General features: G+C 40.0%; 1 protein-coding gene across 1 annotated transcript; it reads right to left on the bottom strand.

The window, feature by feature from the left end:
* Positions 1–970: 970 nt before the first annotated feature.
* On the bottom strand, positions 971–22758 carry LOC139688159 (cytochrome P450 6j1-like). The gene is made up of 7 exons (XM_071585586.1): positions 22542–22758; positions 20592–20900; positions 20064–20260; positions 15844–16084; positions 8207–8428; positions 3396–3647; positions 971–1155 (listed from the first exon to the last, which is right to left on the bottom strand). The coding sequence occupies exons 1-7, from the start codon at positions 22756–22758 to the stop codon at positions 971–973; spliced, it is 1623 nt and encodes a 540-aa protein (XP_071441687.1).
* Positions 22759–23907: the final 1149 nt, after the last annotated feature.

Genomic DNA, 23907 nt, shown 5'->3' with positions numbered 1-23907 from the left:
GTGCATTAAGTAACGCGTTGGGCTGAGTTCGGCCGGGGTTCTTCACTGACCATAGCCAGCCTTCGCGTTTATTACCGTTATTTTTAACGAAGTTCTTTTTTTTAATAAACATAATTGCGCCTTTAAAGATAGAATTCATTCAAGTATTATCTTTTCACTATTACTTTGATCAAGAAGAAAAATTTCGTTCGGCAAAGAAGCTTTTGCAAGGCATAGGGAGTTGATGGCGGGAACGTTGAGTAAACACGCTTAACAGATGTAATTGAAAACTTTGTCGTAGAGCGTAGTTTTGTACTGGAAACCTCATCGTTTAGGCAAGAAGAATTCAGAAAGATTGGACACTTTTGAAAGGTGTGTGTGAAGAAGGATGAAAAAGGTGAAATAGAAAGAAAGCAAAACAAACGAAGAGGTGGTAGGCATGGTGGGGGAGGAGAGAGGGTTTTTGGGAGTAATCCAAAGGAGGCCGGAAAGGTTGATGCAGGTGCGGGGGGAGGATACATCTTGATTGACAATGGAGTGTTAAAGACTGTGATTGAGGAGAAAATGTTAAGCAGGGGAGGTAGGGGGGAGAAAATAATATTCACAATGGATGGAATGAAGGGAGGTAGAAAGCATGCGGAATTGAAGAAGAGTTTATCGTAGTGTGGGGTGTTTCAACTATGCCTAGTGACTGAGAAACGTAACGGTTTTTCAATCTGTTTTTCAAAACTCTACCTTAAATGATAGTTTACCTTAATACGAGTACATTTTATTTATTTTTTTGGTAGGTAAAATTTTAACTCGCGTGCATCAATTCTCGCCGCTTTGAACCATTTTGGCGGGGCATGCTTAGGTTACCCTCAAGTCAGAACGAAAGAGCAGTAAGTAAGAGCGAAGTTGAGATAAGTTTCCCGGAGTTGATATTTTCCGAGTCCGTTCCTTGAGCTCGAGTCCTCTCGGTCCCCACCACCGATTCAGTGGACCGTGGCCATCACTCCTGCGCACCATTTCTCCTCTCGAAGACCAGCGGCAGGCCACCCTCCGCGTGGATAAGGAATCCTCTCTTGCTGATCGGGAAGCTCCGGAGCCCTCGGAGTCCGTCAATGAGCGAAACCCGCATCCTCCAGAGCAGACAAACGAGTACCAAGTTGATCTGCAGCTGGCCGAAGCGCCTCCCTGTGGACGGGGAAATGACATCGTTGTACCGCGAGGGGAGGGATTTGCGGCGACGAAGGCCGATCGCGTCGTCTCCTTTGGGTGGAGTGTCTCTGCGGGTGAACGTGGTGAATATTCCTTCGTCCCAATGCCTTTTAGAACCTTGCAGAAGTAGCATAAGACATAAAAAAATTTGTAGAGGGGCGTCCTTAAAATATTTTCGGCCGTTTTCTTCTTTTTTACCCCATTTTGAGGATCCTCAAGATATGACCCCCCCACCTCATCCCCCGCCATTATCAACCCTATCATGACTGTGTTAAATCTTTTTTTTAAAAAAGAAAAAGTGAATTTAAGTTTGACGAGAGCGTTTTTGGCTACGGTTAGATGCTGATCATTTCCAGTGCGTATCTGCATTAAAAAAGGGAGATCGGGTTATTACGCTGGCACTAGTGTTCAAGCTTCCTACCCCGAGGGTCCGAGTTCGAATACCAGCAGTAGCATAATTTTTAGATGTAACCCAACCCCTACTAGCTCTCCACTTAGAGAGCACTTCAAAGTGAAGTGTACCGTCCATCGGATGGGATGTTAAAATTTGTGACCCCTTGACACCTATCGTTAAGAATAGACTAATTTAGGCACAGGGGTTTTCTCCTCCCTCCCCCACATTCCATGAATATCCTATCTCTAAACAATTACCCACTTATCTCTAGCGGTGCAAATTACCTCGGCTATCGGCCGTATCCTCTAATAATTACAGATGTAAGTGGAAGAAAAGTGCATCACCGCATCTTGTTTATTTTAGGAATATCACAGTTCACACAGTGAAATGACTTAAACAGTTCCAAAATTGACTGAGCTCGACTAATGCTGAAGTAAAAGTTTCATCAGTGAGCATTTGCAGTGTTCTTTGGCGAGTAAGGATAATGAAAAGTCTTTCTTTATAGATAGTAGCTGAAATAATGCAATAATAAACCTTAGGTAAGATTCCACCCGTGTGCCCCCACCTTGGTTAGGCCTCATTTAGAATATGCTGCTAGTATATGGGATCCTAATGAATTTGGATTAAATTACTGAATTGGATCACGTAGAGTATAGAGGAGCCAGATTAGTAAAACTTTGTTATGATAAACTTAGCAGCGTATCCAAAATATTAGAGGAGCTAGGCTGGGAATCACTCACGGAGTGAAGGTTAAATTACAGATTAAATCTCTTGCACAAATTGGAAGAATGTCTCTTAAGGGATGATATTGAAAATTTACATGTAGTATAAACAACGTCGTACTACGGTAGGCCAGATCGTGCCTATGAAATTAGAGATATTAGGAATAGAACAGATAGATATAGATGTCATTTGACCCCCGAACGATAAGAGATCAGAATAATGTTGTATTTTTACAAGTGTCATATATCTTGTATGCATTCAAATAATTGTGTAAATGTTTTGCAACTTTTCTTAGATATATCAACATTGCTTGGAAAGGGCTCGAATTGTTCTACAGGTAGACACCTCCAGTCCAAGATTATTTTGTTGAGAGATAAAACTTTTTTAATACAAATATTAGTTCTTTCGGCCGGCACTACACCTTACGCATACATAAGGTCGTTTCTCCCTATAAAGTCTGGATTTCCCACGTATCACCTTAATTCTCTCCAAGCTTTATCTTCTAATTACGTGGAAAATTTCACAGAGTGTGATTCTTTTTCTCACAATTTGAAAAGATTTCCAGTCCAATATTTTTAACATTTCTCTCACACTTACTGTCCTCTTGTTCTTCCCAAAAAAATACTTTCTTTGTTCCTTCTCCTGTTTTTCTATTAGCTGTCATTGATGTGGACACCATCATTGTGATGAGTACTGGGTACTCTGAAATTGGTTTCGCCAGTCTTATCACGCCTTTTCCTTAGTTGCTCTACTTCTCCCTTTGAGGTTTCTTATCACCCGATTCAACGCTTTGAGAGCATTCTTAGCAATAAATTCCACGATCGACCCCCACCCTAAATCCACGGTTAAATAAACACCTTAGTATTTACAGCTACCACATTTAGATAGTACATTTACGGAAAATTTTGACTCCCTATTGATTGCATTTGCCTTGCTAATAAGAGTGATGGATTTACATTTACTGACATCAACATCCATCCCATTATTTTTTACCAAAGCAGCCATTTTATTTACATCACGTAGGAGGATTTTGCAGTCGCTCTCATGTTCAACTTCTCTATATCCACTCCAAATCTGAGGGAAAAGCGACCGGCCTTACCGATGCAGATCCGCGGGCCGTTGCCGAAGGGTAGGAAGCAGTGGCTCGATCGATCCCTCTTCCCTTCCGGCGAGAACCTCTCCGGGTCGAATGCCTCCGGGTCCGTGAAGAACCTTGGGTCATTCTGGAGCCCGTAAACGGGAATCATAACGTGGGTGCCCTTCGGGATGCTGAGGCCCAACTCGGATCGGAGGTAATCCCGCTCGCACAGTCGATTGATCGCCGGGAACGATGGGTACTTTCGGAGAGTCTCTGCGAAAAGAAGTTGTCAATTTATAGATCTCCCCTGGGTTCCATTACCTCCGAGAATGAGGCTCGTGAAAAAATATGGTATTTATGTATTTATTTAACAACTTTATTGGGGCGAGATTGATACTTAATAGTCCCTTCCTGGAAAGAGTGAATTAGATCAAGCGAATCAGCTGAATCACGAAATACTGTTTTGCTTCTGGCGCACCAAACCAGATGATTATTACTAATGTGTTGAAAATATTTGTAATTTTTAGTACTCCTTGAATTAAACGAAATAAATTGCCCCGAGGTAAAAAGTTCGCAACGCCAAGTGTGGGGAATTGCGTAATTTCAAAGTGACTTTGATCCAACATGAATCAGGCTAACTTGGACCACATGGAACTTGTTGTGTAGCATGTGACACTTCTGTGGTAAATGTCCAAATTTGATACTAAGGCAAAATAAATTATTTTACGCAACAAGCAGCATAATTTCTACAATAACATTTGTCTAGATTTGATTTTATCACTTAAATTTGATAGCAGTACGCCAACTGGCGAAGAGTTTTATCATCTTTGTAGTGTCGATAGAATATGAATCGCTAAATTGAAATAGAATTTTTAGGTACTTACTCGTAATTAATCGTACCTACTCATTCCTAAAGTACTGTCTGCGAAACAGAATTACGAAAGAAACTTGGGTGTACCAGGGTAAACATTCATGTCGACTTACGTGTATTCGGTGGTGCTCGAATACCTTTAGGAATGTTCGTTGTCAGGAAGGGAGAGATAAGTTGAGGAATGAGTACGACATTAATCAACCAGAAGGTTGGTTTGGTGCCACAAATGCCTTAGAAAGGAATATTAAACGTTTCAGGAAACTTAGCGCATTCACATTAGTGACAGTTGCGAAAGTAAACGTGTAAATGGGTAGGGCAGTATGGACACAATCGAAATTGGTAGTCTGCATTTCATCTTTCATTATTTCTATTGAAATTGAATAGTAGCACTTTATTCACTACTTCTGAGTAGTTACTTCTACAACTTAGATACGCCTCTTCACGCCGATCACTTTTTGGGTGCGTGAAGTTGACTTTGTAGTTCTAATATCGATTTAATCCACGGTAAAAACGTTTTTTCGTATGAATGTATAGCTAAGATGAAAAAAACAACTGTCGGAATATTTTCCGATTAAAATTTGCTTCATGTATATCCCACACAAAAGTGTAGCTCGCACCAATTTTCATTCCTAATTTTATTTCATCATGGGTGTCATTCATGTTGAAGGATGTGTTGGGTGGTTACCAAAAACTATTAATCAACTTCCTGAAGAAATTTCGTACCAATACAAATACAATAGTCTATGGTAAATGTCTTCATTTCTTTTGTACTCTTACCTTATATTTTATGTGATCATCTTCATCAGTAATTCCCCCCCTGATATCAGTGCCTCCTTAATTCATTTTTTCAATTCCACGGAATTCCTTTGCCAAATTCCTCCATTCCATCATCCTATCCGTCACAACTTCAATCGCCTCCCTTTCTATCCTTTTTTGCAACTTTCAAAAAATCCTATCCATTCAATCCCCTTAATGCCTCGAAGGCGAAGTCATTGAACCATAAAACCCTTCATTTTGAACTCCCTCACCAATATTTTCGTTACCTTTCTGCGAAAGATTTCCCCCTCGCTTTACTCACTTTTTTATTTTCCAAGGAGCCCCTTTCCATTCGCCTCCCTCGCATTTCCTTCGATGCCCTATGCGTCGTAAGGAACAGATGAAGAGGTAAACAGCTGTCGCCCTCTTTTTCTCATTCGCAAAGTCTAGTTTAAAAAGATTTGTGGACGCAAAACACTGATATCTTCCGTGATAATATAATAAGGCATAATTTTTTTTAACAGAAACGATAATAATATATTTATCCATACAATATTAGTTTCTTTAAAAATGGGTAGTCCTTCATATTTGAAATATTTTTTACAAAAGATCGCCCTTGCGGGCCCGTGATAAACACTGAGAATTACGGGAAAGCTCAGCTATTAACAATTCCAAGTAATAAACTTAGTTTCATGGATTTTTTTTTCAAAAATTTTAGAAAATTACACAATTGTTATGGCTCAAAGACAGAAACATGTTAGCATAAATAAATGCTCTTGGAAATTCACCTAAAACTACCCAAGTTTCTCCAAGAAATGATTTTCACGCAGTTTCCTTTGAGCAGTTTAATCGGAGGAAAATATTGTGTTTTAAATAGTTGTAGATATGAGGCAGGTGCATCATTGGGCAGGCGAACAACTTTTATCATAAACATGCATTTTGGTTCTAAACGGATGGCAGTTTATTTTATAAAGAATACAATGTTTAAGCTCTGAAGTAAATGGCTGGTCCTGCTGAAAAGCCGATAGGCTTAGCAGGACTACTAATGACGTTCATCAGTTGTAATAGGTGATGATGCACAAGTATCAGCTGTTATCCAATTGTTCGAATGAATAATCATTTCGATGTTATGCCTGATCAATGACTATTTGCAATGCGGACGACGATTTCGTTCCATCCTGTTGGCACGATGTTGGAAACCTGTAATCTCTTCTCTGTTACTTTGAGTGAAGTGTGAATGCAGGTGGCGACCATTCAAACGATGACTTCTTTCCACCGGACGATATCGAAGACCCGAAGCCGGCCGTGATTTTCCCATGTTGCTCGGCAGGCGTCAAGTGTCGTCAGGCCTAGACGGACGATTGAGAGCACCGAGGGCGATCGATCGTGAACTCAGGTGCGACCCACTGGGATTGCAAACTGGGTCACGACCTGCGGAAGCTGTGCGCTTGAGTCCGTGAAAGCTTTTTTCCATCCCCCCACCACTACATCACGCTCACCCCCTCTCCCACCGTCCCTTTACCCAGCTACCGCCTTCAATATATTCCCGCATATGCAAGTGCTCTCAAAGTCGACGACATTGGGCAGAATCTAGGCCATTGACCTAGTTCTCATCTTAAATTACTCCTACAGATCATATTGTTTTAAAAAGGTATGAGATAAATATAACCTATTCTTAGCTGAAATTTCCAATGGTCGTAATTTGGATTGTATCCGAAGTAAGATCTAGTTAAGGTTGCGCTAAAGGAAGTTATAAATATTTTGAACTTGAGTTTCGCAGCTTCTACCTGCGTGTCGCTTTAGGATCGTTGTACTTAAGGGACATTTGAGAATTATCGCATACGTAGTATTATGTTTATTTCATTGAGTTTAAAATCAATAAAATATTTGTACGAAGTCGTGAAGTATAAAAGTTGTTCATTTGGACTGATTTTCGTAAGGAAAACCTTATGCAAAGCTTTTCCTTTGTGTTTATACTAAATTCATGAAACTAAGGGAGCTGCGTCGCCGAGATTGTGAGAGCAGATTGCTTTTGTAACACCCTTCCACACTCCTATCATTTGCATTTTTATCCATATAAGCTATAGCAAGGAGTAATATAGGCAGTACATTTCATTGGCATTTGTTTCGATCCTTTTACAAATATATCCATGATTGAAGTTTGCTTTGACCTAAAAAGAGGATCAAATTGACATAAAAATGGAGCACCCACAAAAAATGATTCACCTTCGAGATATTTCGTCGGCCCCAGTCGCCTTCATCAGTATGAGAGAAGTAACTAATGGGAATGGGATGGGAATCCTCACACCCTAATGAAGGTGGCTGGGACCACCGAAATATAGAAGTGAGCGGCTTTTTGTTTTGAATTATTTTTAAAATTTTTCTTTTCACTATAATGAAATGCGTGTGAATCAAACATAAGTGAACGACTGAAAGGTGTTTTCTGTACAAATATATATAAATATATACATATATATATATATATATATATACATATGCATATATGGGATGTATATATGGGAATGGGAATATATATATATATATATATATATATATATATATATATATATATATATATATATATATATAATTCGTTCCTGCATTCATATTTATAGTGGAGAAGGCCATACGTAAAATATCAAAGTAAGCTCTTATTTCTTTCTTATTTCTGAAGTTCATGAAAGCATTCTTTCCGAGCATTCGTATATTCAAAACATACTAGTATGTTCACAAACCTACTGTCAAAATTCCGTTTTGTGTTTGAAAACCTCTGAATTATCTCTGAAATCATAGCGAGTGTTGTGACCTGTTGTAGTGGAAGAATGTTTCAGTGATGAACCCATCCCTACTTGGGTGTCCTTGTGGAGAGCGCTTCAAGTGGAGTGAAGTCCGTCGGATGGGACGTTAAACTTTGTGACTCCTCGCCGTATTTCGTTGAACGAGTAGGCGTTCGGCATGAACATTTTGCGAGAAAATCCCACCACCACGAAATTACCCACCTATCCCTAATGGCGCAAATGACCTCAGCTGTCAGTCGCCTCTCGTATTAAACAGATACTCGTACTACTCGAGGCGGACTCAACATTTCGGCAGCAGACTTTCAAGACAGCGAAACCTTGTGTGCCATTTCGAGGCTGTGTCTTGAGGGAAGATGTGGCTGGGATCTCGCTATAAACCTATATAACTGTGTACGGGATGGGCTCACCACTGACGACCATGTCGAGGTACTTCATCTTCTGGATCGCCTCGAAGGTGACTTCGCGTCCGCTTTCCTCGAGGACGGCGTCGATATCAGCCAGGAGCTTTTCCTGGACTATCGGGTTCTTCGCCAGCTCAAAGAGCGCGAGGGCCGCGACCGTGGACGTGGTTTCGTATCCGGCCAAGTAGAAGCTGAACGCCTGAGCGACGAAGTCATCACCGTCAAAATCTGAAATCGATAAAACGCAATCGAATGAGAATCTGTGAGTAATACGGCGGTCGAAATTGCGTATATGTTGTTTCGACCACAGGCTGAAAGAAGAGTTTGTGAAAGAAAGGTGGACGTTCGACAAGAAAACGCTTGTAGCTTGATCTTTATAGTTCAAACAGAAAATCAGATTGGCAAGCATATTACTTTCTCTACACGGTTTGTATTTTAATGACAAAACATTAGGAACACATTTAATGATTGACGTCAACATTTGCTTACTATTGCCTATTGAAAGTTTTTCTTTGTGTCTCCGCAAGGCGAAATGAAGGAATGGTCTAAAAATCATCTACTCCCTCAGTTTATTCTTAAATATAATGTTTGATTATAAAGTTCTTTTCATCCAGGGAGGCATGGATTCGGCGAAAATATGGTTTCCATGGTGACCGCAATCAAACGGGTCGAAAAATCAATTATCCGCACGAGACAGTTTTCAAACGTTGTTTGCAAGGTACGGTTTATAGTGAAGGGAATACAAAATTTAATTCTTTATCCGTGTAATGATCTGCGTCCTGCACTACTAACTCAATTCTTTAATATTTTAGTGAGAAAATTGAAATGTTGATTTTACGGATTTTCAACTTTACGAGGTAAGTTCAGGTTCTAAAGTTTATAAATTATTTTTCGCAGAACTGAGTAGAATCAAATATGGTTGAGCTTTAATATGCAGACGCTCTTTCGTAATATAAGACATAGATGGCTGCACCGTGCAACGCATATTCATTCGTACCGTCGCCACTAGAGGGATAAGTGTTTTCACTGATTAAAATGGCATCGTTTCGTGTGCAAGAAGAGGGTGTATTCATCAGTTTTCTTCCTTTGCGTGGTTTCACGGCCATCTTAATTCATCTCCGATTGTGTGAGACATTCGGGGATGTGCGTTCGTGACTATGACGGCTCAAAGAATCTAGAACGTCGTTTGAAAACTAGCTCAAGAAGCCTCGACCACTGACCAATCGGTTTTACTATTGGGCAAAAGAAACCCCTGCAGAAATGTTTTTGGCGGTAATGGTATCATGGCGTCGACGCTATAAAAAAATGTGTTCATTTCGAGGGATATTGTGTTGAGAAATATTAAATGCTTCAACTTTCTGGCGTGATAATTTTGTCAGAAAAACTATGATGTTTTCGGAACTTGAACGTACCTCGTCAGGGATGAGAAATAATATGAGATATCCTAACACTTGCGAGCTAGACTTTGAGATACCGGATTATTTCGACCACCGGAAAATAGAATGAGAGAAACGGAATTGCTTTATGTTTGACAGCGGGAATTGGTGAGTCTGAGGATAATATGGGCGGAGAATTTTTTAGTTGCGATGATTATTGATTGAGAGAACAAGATTAGTTATAAAAGTTGAAATCTTCAACCGTAATATTGTGATTATCACGAGCACTCGCGCTTTCCCGTGAGAATTGCGAAAGTGTTGTTATCGCCATGCGTTCATAATAAACAACTCAATTTCAACCTTCATACTTGGACGACCTCACCCCTTCCACTTTCCTTGTGCGTCGTCCAAATTTGAGGAAACCCCTCCATCCCTTCAACTCCTCTTTCTCCTTATGGGTATCTGCGCATATTTTGCACGCAGAAGATTAAATCTTTACATAGTACGACTACATAAATATCCCGCCATCCGCCAAAAAGCTGTGTGGGAGGGGGTGAAAGCACAAGGAGGAATGAGGAAGGGTCTAGGGAAATGAGGGCTCCAGGATCTTGTTAATTTAACAGTCGTTTTAGTTCGGTTAAAATTAATTTAGAATTCGAGTGTATTTGGGAAACTTTCATGTCATATTCCTGAAGAGTAGCAGCTCACCAAAATGGAATGGAATAACCTTGTGCTCGGATTTCTTGCTTCCCAACTTCCCAAACCGAACTGAGAGACACCACTTCAGCGTAATCACAGGGTAAATATCAGATGAAGATTACAGGGTAGATTCTGGCTGCGGATGAAGATAAAGGATGGACTTAACGGATAGAGTATTTGAAACAACTTCATAATGAAAAGGGAATATGATTGCTACTCGTCTGCTAAATAATAGCAAAGTAACGTACCAAAATTACTATGTTATGTCGTGGTTTTCCTTATGAGTGTGATACTACTAAGTATTGGTTAACATTACATTAAATTTCTAATAATTTTCTTCGCAGTAAATTATTTTTCATTTACATGTATTTTCACATTCTTTTGACGTCAATAATGCTTAGTTTTTCCCCTCCGTCTAACTCGCTTAGCCAATGTTGGAGACTGCAAACGCGGAGTTGTATCTGATACGGAAGAAATAACGTAAGGTGAAAAAAGTGCCTCTGATTAACTGAATACCAACGGAATTAATAAAACGTTGGGATAATAAGCCTTTGACATAATCGCAAAAACTCGTATGAGAAATGTGAAAATTAAGGTGTAATATAGAATGACAAAAAATTATATGGCCATTGAGCGGAATGGAAGAATCTCTTGGGAATATGGAATTATGAGTGCTTTATGCTAATACAATCGTAGTACTGATAGTGCCTCTGACCGCTAACTTCAATAGTATAATTATCATTAGAAAAATTTACTCGATCCCAGATTATAGTCGTATTCCATCGGAGACATCCGGTTGACCGGTAGCGCTCATGCTCGCCAATAAAAACAATCCGATCGTAAAGCCGATAGTATATGTGACCGCAATCGTCAACTAATCGATTTTTGTAGAAAAATTTATTTCATCAAGGATGTCATCGAATCCTTGGCAAAGCACATGCCCATAAATCGTCTCACAGGGCAACTTGAGTAGTAATCATTTAATGTCCTGCGAAAGTTGCAGTTGCCTTGAGATCATTTTTCTTCGTTCTCCTTTTAGAGATTGGCAAGGAAAAGTTCATTATTTACGAATACACAACGCCTTTGCGGACGGCCACACCCTCCATCATCAAACAGGAGGTGCGACCTTTTTAAGTAACGGAGGCGTGACTAGCTACAAGGATTTTTTTAGATTCTGCTAAATGTTTACTTTTCGTCACGATGATAAAAATTTCTTCTCTTGTATTTTCTTCAGACAAAGACCCAATTTCTGTCGCTGAACGCCCTCATCAAGTACCGATTCATACAGACAGTCATGCTTATAAACCTGTATTATCGAAGTGAAGGGTAGAAAGAGGGATGAGCACCCCCTCTAGTAAACTTAATCCTATCTTTTGTAAGTTTCTTGGAAATATAACGCGTTACGTCATCCAGTTATATTATTCTCTCTTAAAATACCTTATTGTAATATTTTGAGCCTCGGGAACATACTTTTAACACAAAAGGCAAATTTCCAAATGGAGAAAAATGTGGAGTGTATAAATTTTGGTTTGAGCATAACGCGGTGTAAACTGACCAAACAATCGGAAACATCTTGAGAACCTGTGAGGGGGCACATGGACTTTGATAGACCAAAAGTCAGCGTCACATTTCGTGAAAACTTTGCTATTAATTGACAATAAAAGTGACTTTAAATTTGAAATATTACATGTGGAAAATAAAGGGCGAATATTGGGTGCTTTAGAGCAATTGTACATGGATGGTCTGAAAAGTTTCCGACCTAACAAAGATACAAGACATTTGTTCTGAAATTTTCGAGGTCAAAAACTTTTCAGACCTCCTCCATAAATTTCAAACAGAGTACACTAATCCCTTGCCCGTTCCAACTGGTGCTTGCGCCCCCTTCCACACACCTCTTTGGTGGATCTAAGGGTGTTTATGTAGATGTAAGCAAGATAGTCGCCTTTATTTTGGGGCGAGATTGAGACTAAGGAGTCTCTTCTAACACCTAACCCCTAAGGAGAATACTGTTAACGAATTTTAGTATTCCTCCCACTCCCCGACACCTGTACGCCTGGTGACACAAACACCTCTTCCCTCATCCCCTCCCTTGGCCCACGAAATATATATAAAAAAACCATAAACACAGTAATCAACCCGAAGGTCGGTTTAGCAGGTGATGGTAAAGATCACCCAGTACTAAGCCCTATATGGCGTGTGAAAATTCACACATCAGCGTAGGGGGGCCAGTTCCTTTCCCTGTGCCGGTTATGGTTTCTCAGAAAGATCTGATACCCGAAAATTCACTTTGGCTTGGGTGGAGCTGCAGGTGCCCAGAGTGCCTTGCCCGGGAATCGAACCCGGTCAGCAGTCCAACGCTCTACCCACTGGGCTACCGTGACCCACCGAATTATATATAGGAGTCATTAAATGAAGAACACAATGTATACCTGTATTCCACTTCTTTATTTTGGTACTACCAGTTTTAACGCTTAGGCGCCATCATTAGGTACCTATGGTACCAAAAAGGTACCTAATGATGGCGCCTAAGCGTTAAAACTGGTAGTACCAAAATAAAGAGCAGTGGAAAAATACATTGTGTTCTTCATTTAATGAACATGAACTTCCACAAAGTTGAGCCAGAAATAATCGGATGTGTGTATAGGATTTTGTTATTATTGTAATTTCACAGCTTACCACCCCCACCCAACCTTTCTTCACCATTTGACCAGAGTGCTCCTTATGGGGGATGTTCCTCCCTTTTTCAATCTTTCCCTTCGCTATGCAATCCCTCACTGACCCACCTCCGAACAATGCCTCTACCTACCCTCTCCCGCCCCTCTAACTGGTCCTCCCCTCCTCTACCTGAGTGTAACACATATAACGATGGATATCTGTAAATGCCAATACCTGAAGATGACGCCGAACGTCATGTCTAAATAAAATAATCTGTAATTACAAAGTCATCGTTTTTCAAATTGAGTAGCTTCAGGCGTGATGTGGTGGAAGTCGACCATAATGAATAACTGATGGTATCACTTTTCCACTTGATAAAATTTCATTTTTCGACCGGGTTTCGTTGTATTACATCATCATCTGATGATGATGTAATACATCGAAACCCGGTCGTAAAATAAAATTTTATCAAGTGAAATAGTGATACGATCAGTTATTCATCATCGTTTTTCTTTCTAAAATGAATCGATTCCATGAAGTCACGCCTAAAACAACCAATTTATCATATATTGATTAAAATGAATATTTTTTACTCGGCTAAAGTAATTTAGATTCGTGCATGCAGTTCACTTGATAACTTTAAACGATTAGTCAAAATGTGCGGGTGGATATCTGAGATTTAATTCGAACGTAACTTTAATAACGAACCGGGCAAAGGACCACAAAAACTGATCCATCTGCACTTGTATCTTATTCTTTAGAACCATGAAGGGGCTCTCTTTATCATTGTTATTGGTAGTGTTCTGCCGGTTGAGTAGTTTTCAATGAACCTTGAATCCAAGCATTTCCTCTACTCTAAGCTCCACTTAGCACAATACTAAATACCCTTTATTGAAATAAATTATTGTTTAAACTTTACATACTTCCTAAATCCGTAAACCCATTCCATCGAAAATGCAAGCAAACAAGTTTCAGAGCCATTTGCAAAAGTACACTCTAAAACAAAATGTTCACTAATCTTTTCTTTACATCTTTACTTAAAGCCCCTGGCATAAATTCCATTCTCTTTGGAGAAGCTTCTACGCCTAATGCGATTCTTCCTTCAATTCCTTGACTACTTGGCTCATATTCGTATGCAGCACATAATATAGGTGCTTTAGTTTATGCCATCTAACTTTAATGTTTGAGATAACCTTCATATTACTTAAGATCCTAATAGCCTTTATTCTATGAGTATTGATTCTTATACCGTACCTATTTCACGTTCTGTGATGCGCTCAGCTGTAAATTATATCTCTTGGATGCCTGTATAATTAAAGCTTGATTATCCGCAAATGTAACTACTGTGATGAGTTCTTCACTTACATTTATTCCTATTTCCAGTCTTTCCCATACCTCTCTTAGTATTTCCTCCGCGTATGCGTTGAAAAACACGGGTGATAATGGAGAGTCTCATTCAACCCCTTGCAGTCCAATCCTTATTATTCATCATCTAATCTCGCTTATGCAGCCTGAGACGTAGAGGTTTCGGATAAGTCGTCTATGCCTTCCTTCGACTACTATCTTCTGCAAAACGTTCACTAATTGCCTCCGATTCCCCAAAATACTCATTCTTCCTTTCGTCCATTCCTTAATGTGTAAATTAGACAAAGCCCCTTGTCCAAGTAGACTCTGGCCAATCTTGCGGTCCTCGGCGCCTCTATCCCTCCGTACAAGACGCCTGATCTACCTCACCATGCTACGACCGCTTCTCTCATACGCCGCACCATTCTGGACGCAGATAGCTACCTCAATCATGAAAAGACCCCAATCGGCGGAAAACAAGCTTCTGAGGCAATCTGTGGGTTCTCCGTGGTTCATCAGGAACATCGACATATAGAGAGACCTAAAAATTACTCCACTGCTAAAATTCACCAAAGAACAAGTTACCGCAACGGAAGTATCATTCTTGGCGACACGCAATCCTCTTCTACAGGGTGTGGCAACATAGCTCCCTTTCTAAAGGGATTTTGCTTTATAAAAAAGGAAATTTATGTTGCCGCCCCCCCTGGAGATACGACACAACTGCAACTACCACTCATCGAAGACCGAAGACTATCTTCAACAATTCCCACATACCAACCCAATATAAATTTCCCTAACTCGAGCCCTTAAAACCACAATATACCTAACAGAAACCTCCAGTAACCGACAAAAACTGTAAATAGCCATCGGCTGGAGGCAGTTGTTACCGAGCCCATGGGCTGTGAATTTTGGATTGGAGGCGGAAATTAGGGAAGACTAACTTTGTCGATTCCACCAGAATTTTAATTTTGCCCGACCATGGTTTCGTGGCAAGGCATCGTCATCAGGTGATGATGTTGCCCATGGTTTCGTTGCAAGGCATCGTCATCAGGTGATGATATTGCCTTGCGATGAAACCATGGTCGGGCAAAGTGAAAATTCAAGTGGAATCTGCAATGTTAGTCTTCCCTCATTTACACATAGTCTGAAAGACTTCCACCAAATAACGCCTGAGAATGACTCCATTCTTTTGTTTATTATCCTACGCCTATCAATGACACGGGCAAAATCAAAAACATTGTCCTATAGTACTCAAAGACTACTACGTCACCCTTTTTAGCGAAGGAAACTACCCCATGACTACTAATCTAAATAGCCTTCTGGTCAATTTACTCCCACGAAGAAGCTACTGATGGGACGGCAGAAACTCTTCCTTCCCTTAGCGATTTAGTAGTGTCCATAAATATAACAACCCATTACCTTTTGCAGAGCAAAGCCTAAGGAAATGCGTAATTCTGTGCAACTCAGAAAAGTGTGTCAGAGACATTTTGTGAAATAAATTGCCGCGCTGGAGAACGTCCTCCAGAGCGTTCTACTAAGTTTGTGTCCTCAGAATTTCTCAGTGCTCACCCGTTATTGATTTGGCGTCGTTGTGACTATGTCCACTCCCGTGCACGGGAACATCACTGCCCTCCCCTCGCTCGCCTTCAGACGCCGCTTCCCCCTTACACTTCCGCCTTACGCTAATGAGGTAATCGATATAGTCCCCCCTCGCCCGGCCCCCCGCCGCCACTCGCTCGCCCACCACGGCCCAGACCAGGTGTCGAAAGAAGGATGCCACCTCCGGGACGACGATCGCCGCCCTCAGCACCTGTTGCGACGAAAAAGATGTCAATACTCTCTCATCTCTCTACTATGTGTGCGTGTTATATCTACCCTAGCACAATACAAGCCAACCCTGAAAGACGTGTGGCAGCGGGTGTATCCACGCCGGGTATGCATAGCACACGAGCCCAGTCACGCACCATGCATGAGAGAAAACTACAAAAACAATTCCAGCATTCAAATGAACTTGCAACTATTTATTGGACTCAAGAGGAAAGCATATAGTACCAACACCATTTTAGCAAAATCAATTACTGTTACACCTCAAACATGTCAAGCATTAAATTAACATGTCAAGGTAAATCATGCATTCAAGGATTTTTATTTTCTTACACATTTTAGGTCCTCGTGGTCATTGATGCAAGACTATAGGCATAGATCGGATGCTTTTGAAATGTGTGTGTGAAAAGGGATGGAACAGATGAAATAGACATAAAGGAAAACAAACGATCAAGTGTTAGGTATGGTAGGGGAGGAGAGAGAGTTGTTGGGCGAAATCCAAAGGCGGTAAGTAAGGTGGTTGTGGAGAATTTTGATTGGGGATGGAATGTATAAAAGGCTGTGAAAGAAAGGAGGACGTTAAGCCGGCGAGGTAGGGCGAGAAAAAGGATGGACAAGTTAGACGGAATGAAGAGAGGTTGCAAATATGGAGAATTGTGGAACAGTTTATTGTAGTGTGGGGTGTCAGGCTGTGCCTTCTTATTCGAAGCTAAGAAATATAGGAACGTAGAGTTTGTGTCCATCCAAAGCCTATATTAAAAGATGGATGACATAATAATAAATATTACCCTGAATCAGATAAAAATACGGTTAAGCAGGATTTGTTCCTTCGAATAAATCTCATGCATATTGCAATATTTGGAATTTCCTGATTTGAACTTTCATATCATGCGGCATCTTTTCTCAAAATAACTCCGAACGCAGGCAACAGGAATTGGTTTTATTTTGACTTAATGTATTTAATGGCAATTTATCTGTTTTGGAACTCTAAAATGCGATCTTTCCAAGCAATCTTACATATGTATTCTACCACAGAGGAAATAATCCACAATCTTAACCGTTTCCGTTAAAAGATGGGGCTGGGATAGATTTTATCTCGCGCAACTTATTGTTTTGGATTTTCAGCCGTGATTCCGCTTTATAGCAGTTGCACCGACCATATTTTCATCGCTATGTTTAAGTACACAGGGGCAATCTATTTCCGCTTTCCTAAGGGTTTCTCCTGCGACATGTCTCATTCAATTATCTTTTATTCAAACGCGATGAGCAGAAGATGCGTGGCTGTCTCCTCCAACCTATTGAGCAAGACTGGAGAGAATTCTTTGTGTAAGGCGTTGACGGGAATCAAGAGTATTAATGTTATATTGCGCACTCATGTAGTCACTGAAAAATGTCATTTGATTTTATGAAGTCTATTTCTGTTTTGATTATCAATATCTCTACGAATTTGAAACTAACTCGTGGAGACAACTCAATCCTTTTCATAACCCTTTAAACATAATTCTTCTTCTCCATTATCTCTTACCCTTCCCACCTAGTGCTTTTACCCTTTGCCTCGCACCTTTTTGGTGTATTCCTGGGTATTCATGTAGATGCACGTAAAGAACCGTGGGTTTGACGAGTTTTCAAGTTGCCGCAGCGTAAGCACCGGCTTAAAAGCCGTATATGTAATCAGGGTACATGCCATACTAGTGCATACATACTATGCCAACTACGACCATAAATATAAGAAGACGAGTTTATAGTTTTCTTTCGGGAATTTCGGTGTCGTAAATTGCTTTGGTGATGACAAATTGACTCCCAGCCCTGGATATGTAGGCATTGTCACCAAAGTACCCCATGTGACAGAATTTCACGGAAGCAGGATCAAAACTTCATTAACTAGACGGCGAAGAAGTATTCAGAATAAATTTACGTAGATATTAGCTGATAATATGGTACTATGGCCTGCGAAACAACGATTGGTGCACATATTGCAGGCCGTATTCTTTGGGGGGTGGAACAAACAATCACAGAGACAGTCGTTATTACTGTCCCGCACACTCGCTCAGGGTTTATGAGAAGGGACCGCCGAGGCAGTGACCCGATAATCGTGATTAAATAAATAAAATAAATTCCGTCATTTCATTTATTTATGCACGATTATCGGGTCACTGCCTTATGAGCTCTTCCTCGTAAACTCTGATTGGGTGTATGGATGCGAATCACGAGGGCCACTGTGTTCCATAAATCCGAGTTGGATAGTTAGGGTGACACTTATTTTTTTATACTCCTGTTTCTCCTTTTTCAAATTATTTAAGGACGATTGACGGGTCAAAAATGAATGAGTTGATACGCCCTTGCAACCCCTGAGTACATGTGTGATTGTCTTCCAGCAGAGACTACAGACTCAGCCATAAAAAACAATTGTATATATTAACGTAAATGAATAACCTCCATTTAGCCTTGAGCCAGTTATATATTCCTATAGCAACATGGTACCTTTCAAGCCCGCATTAGGATGATGTGCAGGGGGTAATTCCACACCAGGCATCCAACGTCAATATTAAAGTTTGCTCATATGCTAGTTACCAATGATTTTGCAAAATATTTTTTTTAAATGGAGGTAATGTCAGATACAGCCACATTAACTAAGACTTATAAGTGCAAAATACTTGTCTACGCATAAGAGACAAACTGCTAATAAGAAGAAAAACGATAAAATAAGGGCCAGAGAAAATAATTACAGGATTCTAGGTTGCTTACGAGAATAATAATGGTATTTTCCCTGTTTCGGTCGTTGTAATTATTATGATCCATTTTCCTTGGTTGGAAAAATGATATCTTAAATCTGCTGGTTCTACATATGACCGCTGAAATAATAATTTAATTTTCTCTTCTACTGTATGCAATGAGGCTAATTGTACATTGACAAAATCATTTCTTAAGAGACCTGCTTCCAATTCCTAGAACAAATTTAGTCTGTGAGTTAAGCTTTCTCCCATGAATAATTCCCACCTAGTTCTTTTAATAACCTAGATACAATATTACGTTTACCATAACCACGTTTAACAGAGGTGTAATTTTGAGGAGTTTACTCATATCCTGTTTTTTTTAAATCATTTTCGGAACGACTGTCTAATGGTTTCGTTCCCCTAGACCTCCTATTAAACAAATCTCTAACTAGGCGTCCAAATACAAGACTATAGCCTGGGTGTTCCTTTTAGGGTGACATTTTTTTGTCGGTAATTGCTCACTAAAATCCTCTATATCGATAGGTGTTTATTCAGTGCCCCAGTATGTGCTTGGTATTGGGAAGATTCTACAGATACTGGATGAAAAACTAATACCAGAATTTTTTATGGTAATCGGTGCTTTCTCCCGAAGGTTTGGAAATTCACCTTCGGCAAATAGATTTTAGTGGCCTCACTTCTTAAGCATCAGATTAAAACACCCACGCCACTCAAAATTCATGAATCAATATAAACGAACATCTGAAATAGGTGCTTTATACCTCTTGGGCGTATGGCCAAATCAATGCGGAAATAGTCTCCCTTAAAATAATAATACGTATTATGAACTGTTTAGTAACATCATATTTTTCTCCCTATTCGACCTTTTATATATCCTTTACCCCACCACCAGAGAGTTTTATAAGCATTGAAGTCTCCCATTGGCACTAATATACTCGATTGTTGGCTGATAGGGCCACCATCTCCGCTGATTGTAGGGGTATCTCCATCTCCCTACTCACAGTGAGGATTTAATAAGTATGCATTGCTGTAGAAAGTATAAATATTTGATGTATGTATTACCTACTCGCAAGTGTAGGTTCGAGACTTAATCAGTCAATTAAAAAAAGAGTTTCAAGGCCAGATTTGACAAATGCGGTTCCAGTTTCCAATAAGATACCAGACACGGATACTATCCAAATGGCATCGGTAACATCACACCTCTCTTATTTTACCTCAACTGGATGTTCTTACCTTAACGAGCTTTGGAAACATGAAAATGACGGCGATGTTCATCTGGTGACGAAGGCTCTGATCGAATAACCGGAGCCCCATCCTGAAGAAGTCGTTTTTTGGATTCCGGAGAGAGTCCACCTCGAGACCGAAGCCGCAGCTCGCTATCGCGTCCGTGGTGAATCGGGCCAGGAGTGATTTTGCGTCCAGCGTTTTTCCTGCGGGAAAGGAAAAACTGTTGCTGAGTTCAGAGTCTTATAACAGGATTTTTCGGACTGTCCACAAGTACGATCATAATTAAACAGCCTTCTTCTCTCAAGTTAATGCGGAAAGTCGGCCGTTCTCAACAGTTTGGGCGAGTTTGGACCTTCGAGGTTGCGGGGAGAGCAAATGACCCCCCCTCAAATCCCTAAGCCACTGTAACCCTTAATAGCTCTTCAAGTTTTACTGAACAATAAAACCGCATATTCAACTTGTACTAAATTATCAAAATACCCCTTCCCGTAGCCATATGATACCTTACATAGTAAAATGCAGATTCAGACTCACCTTCTGTCCCCGTTGACTGGTAAATGATGTCTGAGAGCAGCTCGGCCTTTGCCAAAACGTGGGGGTGTAAAATTTTCATCTTGCCGTAGGAGAAGGCCGGATTTAGTAACTCTCGCACGTGTCTCCAATGTTGCCCTTTGAGCATGAACAGGTTCTTAGCCAAAAAAGGATCCCTGTGTATGTCGGCGTGAGATATGTGGTCCACGAAGTGGGAATTGGCAAATCTGATGGTCACATCTTTGATCAACTCTTCATCCGTGATGATAAGTGTAGGTTGGAGCGCCAGGAATACTCCAAAATATGGTTTCCCTTCATCATAAGAAAATGAGAAAAATACATTAATAAGTATGATTTAGAGCATAAGACAGATTTATCTATCCTGAGATCCTGAGTTGATCATCCTTTTTCTTCACTCACTTCATTTATTAAAACTAAATTATCAACTTTTCGGGAAGAAGGATGATGTAGTTTATTGGCGTGGAATAATATTTACGACGAATTAAATTTGATAATGTGGGATCCGTGATGAAAATGATGGGTTTCGGGTTAAGGATTTCATAACAACTCATTTGTATCTACGTACAAGGAGATGACTTTCGGGTCAAGTACAACTCAAATGTATTCGATTTATTCTTAAGATAATTTATTTGATTAAAATCAGACTTTTTAATCTGAACAAATTGAAGAAAAATAGCCATTTTAAATTTGAAATACGAAGTTTAACAGACATATTTATGAGAAATATTTTTCATAAGGATATATGATCCTTTGTATAAATTAAATATCGAAGAATACTGTCTTCAATGAAATGCTGAAAACAAAACTTCCGCCTGTTAAAGCGTACCGCGCGGTCAATCATATATATATATATATATATATATATATATATATATATATATATATATATATATATATATATATATATATATATATATATATATATAGCACTTTTTGAATGCTCACGGACGTGAATAATAATGTATAACACTTAGCACTAGTGGACACAGACAAAAACACAGAAACACATAAAAAAGAGACTCACTATTTTTCGAATTTTCGGTGGCCGTAGCCACCTTCATCAAGGAAGAGAGGGATAGGACTCAGTTCTATCCCTCTTGAGACAGAATGGACTCCCTAGCTTCAAAAATCAATAAAGAGCGCGCAGGTGAATTTTTGGAGTGGGAGTAGAGGCGTTAGCTGGGGTAAACAATATTATTTTTAGTAGTTACCATGCAGTGCATCGAGGCTTTGTCATAGAAACGTTATTTACAAACAATGATAATGTGGTGGCAACGCAAAGGACTTTTCGTTGGCGGTTTGGTTTGATTCGCCATTATTAGTAAATGGATTACTAATGCACGGGCGACAGGATATGCACTTCCTAGAAAACTAGCTGGGTGACCTAAAAGTGTGCGGACACTTGAAAACATCGTGGCAGTTAGAGCGTCCATTGAACAGTCTCCATCGCGCTCTGCGCGGAAACATGCTGCTGCTCTTGGAATATCGCCCAGAACGGTAAGGCGAATTTTACACTCTGACCTTCACTTACACCCCTACAAGATAATGCTTTACAAGATAAAGCCCAGTAGATTACTACTGATATAATAATTGGAATTTTCTATTTACATAATTAGCTCTCGTTTTATAGCTAAAAAATATCTATGCTATGTGATTGAATCCTTCCTCGTCAATGTAGTACGTCATCAGCGGTCACTATTCCTTCATCAAGAATTAACTGTCGTCGTAAAACGTTCTCTGATGTCTTTTCTCTTAGATCCTCCCAAACCTATGTTCCAAACTGTATTACATTTACATTTGTAACTATTTATTTGATAAGTGTAATTATTATTACTAGGGATATAAAAGAGGAATGAAATGAAATATATTCATGTAAATTGATTTGGCAGAGCTCACGACGAGACTGTTTTTAGGTTAAGGACCATTTTCCACCTTCAAACATCCTGTATAGGTCCTCCGTGCAGTGAGCGAAGGATTTTCGTCCCATGAAAACATCACTGAAGTTCCCAAAAGGAAAGGTTGGCTCGGCGTAAGGTATGCCCAGCCTTCGCCAGTGACAAAATCTCCACCTGACGAAGGCGGCGGCGATGGTGGATATAATTAACAGGACGATAGCTCCGTAGGACATCATATACCACACCAGCGACATGTTCTCTTTCGCTGCTCGGATGACGATGATGCCTGTAGATAGAATAGTAAAAGATTTCGATGAGAAAATAGTCCCGGAGTAATAATTCCATCTCATTGGTTGCAATAATTGTACTCAAATAGCGGCGCACAGTGAGGAATTTTCATGAAATTTTGTCCCATATCCCTTAACAAATTTGTCTGTTTATTGTATAACCACATACACTTATAATACTTAAGATAGTATGGTAGTACGAGTAATGTATGAAAAGTATATTTTAATTAAATGTATACTTCATTAAACATGGGTGGTCTGAAAAGTTTCCGGCCTCAGAAATTTCAGAAAAAATGTCTTGTGTCTTTGTTAGGTCGGAAAATTTTCAGGCCTCCCTCGTTGATTAAAGCAAACTGAAAACAGTAGAAAAGGAGTTTCCTCCATGCACGAGGTGCTTCTAAGTTCTAAGGTCATTCATTTTTTTTTCTCAGGTCGGGGATTAGATAGAAAGATTTAGTTGAACTTAAAATACGTGAGCACTATTTGTTAATACAAGACGTAGAGAGCTGCACCGTACAGTTAATAGGGTTCGTATAACTGAAGCAAAGTTTTCAAAACTTAAATGGCGTCGTCAGGTGAGTGAGGCATGCGGTGATGGTGTTATGGATGTGTAAAATGTGCGTTTCGTAGTTAAAGAAAGCTACAGTCAATCATAATTTTAAATTTATACATTAACGATCTCTCCCCATGCTGGCGGAAGCGATGGTAGTATTTTCTCTAGATAGGGGCATCCATGCCAGGTCAAAACTTAAATGGCGTCGTCAGTTGAGTGAGGCATGCGGTGATGGTGTTATGGATGTGTAAAATGTGCGTTATGAGTAGGAGCCAGACGAAAAGTAGAACACGCGACGAATAGAATATTACCAGTAAGTAGAAACAGAACTGACCAACTTGGTCATTGTTCATGTATATATGCCACCAAGTAAGCATTGCGAGGAAGACGTCGACAGGGTATGTGATCAGTTGGGGGATGTGATTGGGTGTGCTCCTCCAGGGAAACATTTGATAGTGATGGGGGATTGGAATGCGACAGTAGGTGAAGAAATGAGGTAGGGATTGCGATTCTAGAACAAGGAATGACCGCGGATAGAAAGTAGTTGAGTTTAGCGTAGGGAA

The sequence above is a fragment of the Hetaerina americana genome, unplaced genomic scaffold, assembly GCF_022747635.1.
Source record: "Hetaerina americana unplaced genomic scaffold, ioHetAmer1.1.p SCAF_2, whole genome shotgun sequence".
Classification (NCBI taxonomy): Eukaryota; Metazoa; Arthropoda; class Insecta; order Odonata; family Calopterygidae; genus Hetaerina; species Hetaerina americana.
This window is presented reverse-complemented; position numbering and strand designations above follow the sequence as displayed.